This window comes from Pieris brassicae, chromosome 12 (genome assembly GCF_905147105.1).
Source record: "Pieris brassicae chromosome 12, ilPieBrab1.1, whole genome shotgun sequence".
Classification (NCBI taxonomy): Eukaryota; Metazoa; Arthropoda; class Insecta; order Lepidoptera; family Pieridae; genus Pieris; species Pieris brassicae.
In genome coordinates this window covers 9,312,654-9,321,223 of record NC_059676.1, presented here as the reverse complement: position 1 = coordinate 9,321,223, position 8,570 = coordinate 9,312,654, and the positions used below count along the sequence as shown (strand labels likewise).

Sequence of the window (8,570 nt, the reverse complement as noted above, 5' to 3'; positions counted from 1 at the left end):
GTAACACGAGTAAATCTCAACTAATAAATGTGACCGGCCGAGAAAAAATATTTGGGATCTCCCTCATCAAAAATTATTATGAAATTGAAATTATGTATTTCGAACAATCCACGGCTGTTTTAATGTAATTTTTTAATGTAAAATTAGAAGAATTTCATTTACATTTCTGTTTTAGACGTTCATAAGTGTACATTGTGATACCTATATGAATAAATGATTTTGAATTGAATTAAAAACTAACAGTCACACTCAGATTCATCCAATAATAATTTGCCATAACAAGTGAAGAAACTCCGAGCCTTATCAACTGTTTGGCAGATACATATTATTTATTATTAGATAGATATTATTGTAGATACAAATTATATTATTACGTGTTATTGACTATGGACAGAGGCAATAAAGCATTTGACAGGAATGACCAACAATTTTATGTACAAATTTAAAAAACAATCGCTAAGACAAGTCTGTCCCTATGAAAAAAGATTTGTCTGTAAATTGGCTAATGTAGTCAAAATATAGATACTCATATTACAAAGTTGAATTTCAATGTGTTGAATAACCTTGGCATATGAGCCAGTTTCATTACATTCAAGATGGTAAACATTTCAGTGTCAATCTTGGAATGTTAATCTCGGGAAATAATGATTCGAATTGAAACATTATTCTGTATCGAATAATCCATTTATCGAAAATCAGAGCACAGTGCCACCGATCCAAAATAAAACAAATCGACTTATATCAAAAATCAAAGGAATATATTGATACCTAATGCATGACACGATTTGTTCTGTCTTGGAGATACTCTAAGCGAGAAAAGCACCAGCTCTGGGGTTACCTCTATCGTAAAAAATATGAAAGTTTTGGACTGTGCATAAAAAGTCACTTTTTTAAAAGTCTTCAATAAAGACATCTTAACCAAATCCTGCTCAATCGTGACTTTTGTAATTCATGAATTTTCATGCCCTTAAACCATTTGAACTACGTAAGTGAATTAGTGTTAGTGCACGTAAGACTTAAGGGCTAGACAGTGGTAAGTAAAAAAAATATAATACAAGAACAGAGTGTCTTCCATTTAATAGAGACTGTAAGTATTGTAACTGACGCTTATGTTAAACTTCCTTATTAGTAAGGTTATAGTTAGGGTTACTTAAATTATTCATTAGTCTTAAGTTAAGGCTAGATCGTATTTTCCATGATGTCCTAGTAAAGACACATGTATAAAAAATTTTTTTTCCTATTCTTTAGGAATCGAATTCATTGATCTAAAGATTAACTTTTTAACTTTTTTAAAGGCATTTCATGAATCTAAAGATTAACTTTTAGTTTTTTTTGTTTTTTTTTATAATTTTTTTTTTGTTATTAATCGCAATGTACCATTACATATTTTAACATCTTTTTTTAACCTTACTAGGGTTGTCTTGAAAATATCACTCGTTATCGCTAATTCCGCCCGTTGCATCACTTATAATTTATGTTATTTTCTTTAACTTGTAGTGAATCGAGCCATTAATAAATAAATAAAGCAATTTTGATCAGTCTTACAAAAGTTATTTAATTAAATTTATTCACTTAAAATTGCTTCATAATGATAACATAAGTCTCAGTCTCAGAATCTTTATTATCTTAGAAAATAGTATTTCGAGTATATCAGTCTAAAATAATACATCTGTTGGTTTAACTGTAATGACTTACAGTTACCCGTTGTTAATTTTAGCTCTGGCATCTACATTCGACTTCAGACAGGCCTTAAATAGCTATTCATTTGTCCTTTTTTCGCGTTACATTAAAAGTATTGACTGTTATTATTATATTATTAACTTTAAGGGATTCAATATTTTTTGACTAATCACAATTAAAATGGGAATCTCTTGATTGACAAAACTATCGCAGTAAAATTTACCACAAAAAGAATATCTTTTTAAAATGGCGGATTGTAAATTGTTCCATACTAAAATCAGCCAAAGTCTCATAGAAAGGGACCGGTTTGTCAAAATCTAATACAGTATTGACACATAGGAGCGCTTAATCTTGTCTATTATTTTTTTAATAAATAATGTGCGTGTGTACTAGTACACACGTAAGAAGTGAAACTTCTTCATGACCTTACTTTTCGAAAAATTATCTACTGTATGAAACTTTACAGAAATTGATTAAATGAAGATAAATTAGATAAAGTTTAACAAAAGTATTTTATTATCATGGACATGAATACAAATAATACAATTATTTCATTTTACCTTAATAATTGTAACAGAATGATTACTATCATTTAACAATGATAACAACGATAACTCGTTATTATATATTTTTGTTATTAATGGCTTCGAATCTCTTCGAATCAACCGTGGTAGGGACAAGAAAGTGATGACGCGTAACCGATAAATGTGACGCGTAACCGATAAATGTGACGCTTAACCGAAAATGTGAGGGTATTTTTTTTCCAACGCCGATAAAGAAGTTTCACTTCAATAAAGTCCTGCAAGTTCAACATTTAACAATACTTGCCTTGGCGTACGCACTTACTACACATTTATATATAATTTCTTAAAGGCATATAAACGGATATTTAGTTACCATTGTAGGTACATACAGTGTACGTACACCTTACTTATGGTTTAAAGTTTTTAAGCGTTTTGTGTGCTTTTCAGCAATCACGGTCTTATTCGTTATTAAAGCTTTTTTAACATTTTCACAACTCCTTTGTTCTACGGAAAATGCAAACGTGTTAAGGTGTCTGACAGTGTCTGTACCATATTACAAATTGCTTTTTAGTTCCAAATACGTCCGCAGAGCGCTTTTTACGGTTTCCACACCCAAACCTATCATTACTTTTCTATTACGAAACCTGTTCCATTACTCGTATTAAGGTCTCAGTTCAAATTGATAGTTAAGCGTCAGAACATATGTAATAAAATGACTTACAATAAAGTTAAAATGCGTAAATCCAATCTATTATGTAGGGACGTAAATCTGTTTGTCTGTCATTCCATTACGCCGGCCTAATGAGATCTTCCCTGTCTCTGAATTTTATTGTCCAATACAGAATTTTCTCTAATACTTCATGCATCTCGTATGAGATAAATTTATTAGTTATCTACCCCATTCAAAAGAATCTTAAAAATAACCCACCTTATTAGTATAACACACGCCATAATACAGAAATACTGACTAATTAGGCTTTCATATATGTATCTTTTCTTAATAAATTAAATATAAATTGTCTACTAGCAAATTTTATTTGTTATCACACCTATTTTGTATATAATGTTCATATATTTAAACAAACAAATATTTGTATAAACTAATTTACACACCTTAAACTACAACCAATTTTGTCTTCTTAAAAACTAAAACAACTTACATTAATCTCTGTCTTCCTAAACCTGTCACAAATATTTCCAGTTATGGTGCAGAATTCTATTCGTGAGCTGAAACATCAGGGCTGGGCTAGGATCTGAAACACATGACAGGCACATGTTTTGTGCAATGTGCATTCTATATTATTTCTGTTACATATCTAAGGAGAACATCTTATTTATTATTGTAAGTGTTATAATAAATTAAAACATAAACACAGCAGAATATAATATTCTTAGAAGACTAAAAATTATTGAGGAGTGCAAATAAAAAATGATATAGATGGCGCCTTAACGCTCCGGCATAATAGTTTGCGTCTTTAAATTCAAAACTTTTTAAAATTATAGCCTGTAGTTCTATGGCGTCTTGTTGTACTTTAATCTATGATCCACTAGATGCCGCGATTTTCGTATACGCAATCCAATAGGTACGTTAGGTGATGGAAGTGGGACAAAAGAAGGTCAAACTCTGCCTATATAAAAAGGTATATTGTAACACAGCCTAATTTAATTATATTTATAAATCATTCATATAAAAAAGTTAAAGTAAGTTAAATACTTCTGGATGGGATCGGTTGAAAGCAAAAGCTAGTTTGTCATTATTTATAAATTAACTATGAGTAGTTAGGGTCCAGCGAGTCTCTCAGTACTCCCGTTGATCACGCAACCATTTCCATACACATTCATTTGGCCTTAGTACGCCTGTCAAAAAGTGATTTTATCTCAAGCCCCTAATCCGACATAGCCCTCTAGACACAAGGGGTTATAGTTATAAAATTCGTAATATATAAACGTATTACGAATTACGTTCGTATTATTAAACTGACAATTTTAAAAAAATAGTTTGGCCTTTTTCGATATTTATTCAAATTCAAACTCAAAATAATTTTATTCATATAGGTACCCAAGTACACTTATGAACAGATGTTTAATTGATTCTAAATTTATATTTACTACCAGTTGGCAAGTCAAAAGTGACTATTATCTTCGATAATAATAATACGACTTGACACCCAATAGTAGCCCTTAATGCCGCTCTAAATTATTTTACTCAAAGTCTAAATTACAAAGTATTAAGAATCTTGCTTTTATAAATCAAAGATTTGTAGGTTATATATAACGCTTGAAGCTATGATTGTGACTAGATTAATAAAAAATGTTATCATCTCTTTATTTAATTACTACCACATTAAACCCTATTTTTCTGCCCGTACGAGCCACACGCATCCTAGTATTTTCCGTCTCGTAATTCAATTCGAGACAGACTCTAGTAATAATTGCATTTGCTGGCGTTCAGATGAAATTACGTGACGTCATTTCATTCTTAGCCGACTTCAGAAGGTTTTTGTATAGAAGGCCATTAATATCATGAGTTTTCTATTTTTATTGAACATATCATAAATGTGAACGAATTTCATATTAAAATATTTCAAGATAAATAAAGAAAAAAAAATACATATTTTACACCTTACAAATATGAAATATGCAGACAAAAACCATATACTTTAAAAGTAATACATTTTGAAACCGTGGTAATAAACTCGTAATTTTAACAAAAGACTGTTGTGTTTTAGGGTATAGGTTATGCTAAGCGTTGATTTTTTATTCATATTATTTATGAAGCATTTATAATATTAGGTCCTTACATATGAAATTGGCGTATTTCGTACTGGCCACTTTAATCACGATGTTCTCCTCTTTGGTAAGGAATACAAAATTCAAATTTGTACAGCACATGTATTAGTGCTTCGATGACCGTCATTCATTTGTTTTTTTTCTGTTTGCGTCACGCATTTTACAAAATGGAAAACTTAAAGTATCGCATTATTTACGAGTACGAGTTCCGCCGTAGCACTAATGCTGCGGAAACGACTCGAAGGGTGAATGATGTGTATGGCGGTCATGTTGCAAAAGAAAACGCAGTTCGTTTTTGGTTCCAACGTTTTCGTCCTGGAAATTTCGACCTGCAGAACAAGCCCCGTGGACGGCCTGAGACCCAAGTATATAATGAAGTATTGGAGGCTATTGTGGAAGCGGATCCATAGTAAACCACGTCCGAGTTAGCTGCAGGCTGCCGTGTTAGTGATAAAACTGTTTTAATTCACTTGAAGCAAATTGGGAAGGTTAAAAAGCTTGAAAGGTGGGTACCTCAAGAACTGACTGAAACAAACTGGCAAACGCGCGTCGACTGCTGCGTTACATTACTGAACCGGCACAATAATGAAGGTATTTAAAACCGAATCATTACCTGTGATGAAAAATGGATTCTTTACGATCTTCGGAAGCGCTCAGCGCAATGGTTGGATCCTAGCCAGCCAGCCAAATCCTGCCCCAAACGAAAATTAACCCCAAAAAAGTTACTTGTAAGCGTTTGGTGGACTAGTGCCGGTATTGTTCATTGCAGTTTTCTCAAATCTGGCCAGACTATTACGGCTGATGTCTATTGTCAGCAATTGCAAACCATGATGGAAAAGCTAGCGGCTAAACAACCTAGGCTGGTCAATCGCTCCAAGCCACTGCTACTTCACGACAACGCTAGTCCACACACTGCACAACAAACGGCTACCAAATTAGAAGAGCTTCAATTCGAATGTCTAAGACATCCTCCGTACTCCCCGGACCTTGCTCCAACAGATTACCATTTTTTTCGAAATTTAGTCAACTTCTTGCAAGGGAAAAAATTTAACTCTGATGGGGCAGTCCAAATCGCCTTCACAGATTTTATTGATTATCGTCCGACTGGTTTTTTTAGGAAAGGGATCAATAAACTACCTATGAGATGGCAAAAGTGCATAGAAAACAATGGTTCATACTTTGATTAATTAAATATATTATATTTAAAAATATTCGACTTTTTGTTCCTCAAATACAAAACGCCAATTTCATATGTAAGGACCTAATATAAATGGTGCACTTTATCTAGTATAAAACGCTATGGTAAAAAAACTAAATTATATTTATGTAATGCAAAAAAATTAGTAGGTACTTTGGAAAGTTATCGAAGAATCACATTATATTTAATAAACATAAATATTATGGATATCAAAAGCTCATAAAAAAAATGTGCTTTATATGTTTTACACAAATGCATGCATGACAGAGGAGGCATACACATTTTCAACCAAACTAATCTAATATAATAGGTATATTTGGTCTTACATAATAATATTTAAATGCTAAAATTTGTCTCTACAAATTGTCTACGGATTCTAACATGAATAGAAATATGAACATTCAAATGTCAATTTTAAATATAAGACATGGTAGACAGATGACTATTGACAGATGACTTATGACAGCAATTAGAAGTCAGACGATTGCTAATATTGTTGTTGTTTTATACCAGAAAATTCAAAATTATATAAATATTAATTTAATTAGTTTTAAAAATGCTTAGTAACAACTTATCTTGTGATTCAATATTTATTATGTCACGTCGCCTACGTAAATGGTTATATTCAAGCGACTCTACGATGTATAATTAAAAGTATGTTATGTCAGAGGACACAGGTTCACAGCCTTATTCAAAGTATACATTCACTGACCTTAGTAAGTTTACATTTTTATCAGCCAGTTATCAACTCTGTTTTGTATTAAGTACACACAATGTCTGCTCGTCAAAAACTTTGTTTGAGTATTGGTCTTTTTCTTTGTTTCACATTGTGTCTCTTTATTGTTTTAATAATTTTGGACCGCCCAGTGAATCAATACCAGTTAGAGAAGGTAATAATTTTAAGCAGACATAACTTAAGAACACCTTTGTCTAAGGACCTTGATAAAATCACTCCTCTTAGTTGGCCGAAATGGAAGGAAGAACCTGGATATTTGACAGAAAAAGGTTTTGTCTTAGAAGGTTATATGGGTTCATTTTTTAAATATTGGCTGAATAGCAATGACCTTTTGCTAAGTGGTTGCCCGAAAAAAGATGAATTTTATGTCTACAGTAATAATATGCAGAGAACTCTTATGTCTTCTAAAGCGTTTATAACAAAAGCTTTTCCCGGTTGTGAGATAACAATACACCAAAGCACTAAAAAGTATGACCCAGTATTTAGTCCCTTTATACATAATAACACAGATAATTTTAGAAATATAGCAATAGAAGAAATGGATTCTGTATTAGAATCTTTAATTTTAAAATCTTCATACAATTTTATGGAAAATATTCTTGATTATCAAACTTCAGAACTATGTAAAATTGATAAAAAATGTGATATGGCTACAGAAAAAAACTTGATTAATATTACAGTAGGAAGAAAACCATCTGTAACGGGTCCAATAAAACTGTGTAACATGGCCATAGATGCATTTTTCATGGAGTATTATGGTGGCCTACCAATACATGACATTGCTTGGGGTAAATTAAGTGATATGACAGATTGGAATCAAATCTTACCCCTGACCTATGGTTATCATAATGTCACTTTTAACACCACTCATGTTGCCAAAGATATTGCCAAACCTCTTTTGAAATACCTCTATAATTTATTCATTCAAAATTACCCAACAGTCACACTCTTAATGGGACATGATGCAAATATAAATGTACTCTTAAATGCAATGGATTTTAAGCCTTTTATATTGAAAAATGAATTTGTGCCTACCCCTATTGGTGGTAAATTAGTTTTTCAAAAGTGGAAAGACTTGAATAGTAAAAAGTTTTTACTTAAAATTAATTATGTATACCAGTCTATTGAACAAATTAGAAAAGGTACAGTTTTATCGAAAAACAATCCACCCATGTTTCAATTATTAGAATTGAAAAACTGCAAGGCAAATGTTGACGGATTTTGTGATTGGGATGAATTTTTGAATTTTTTGCATACTATTGTTTTGTTGTAATGTATCTAGTCAAATTTTATACACTATGTACTTATATTAAGAATAAATAGAATGATATTATATGTTATTGGATTTATGACTTGTTTTTTTAACACTTCCTTTATTTAAGTTGCAAAAGTCACAATTAACTAGTAGTATTATTTTTAAGTATTCACTTGAAAAAATATAGACTAAATGGTTAATAACAATAAAACAGTTATTCAGCTTTGAGAATATTACATTTTTTGTTTCTTTTAGACTTTTGTGCCGTGTGCAGGATATCAGTCGCGTCTTCACTCTGCCCTCTAAAAATCTATAAAATTATACCATAAATATATTTGACAGAAGAATGTCAAAACGTTTCTGGCATTTTAACTAATTTCGTCGAAA

General features: G+C 31.4%; 1 protein-coding gene across 1 annotated transcript; it reads left to right on the top strand.

Moving 5' to 3' along the window:
- Positions 1 to 6,679: 6,679 nt before the first annotated feature.
- LOC123717402 (glucose-1-phosphatase-like) lies at positions 6,680 to 8,214 on the top strand. The gene has a single exon (XM_045673382.1). The coding sequence runs from the start codon at positions 6,966 to 6,968 to the stop codon at positions 8,199 to 8,201; it is 1,236 nt and encodes a 411-aa protein (XP_045529338.1). The 5' UTR covers positions 6,680 to 6,965; the 3' UTR covers positions 8,202 to 8,214.
- Positions 8,215 to 8,570: the final 356 nt, after the last annotated feature.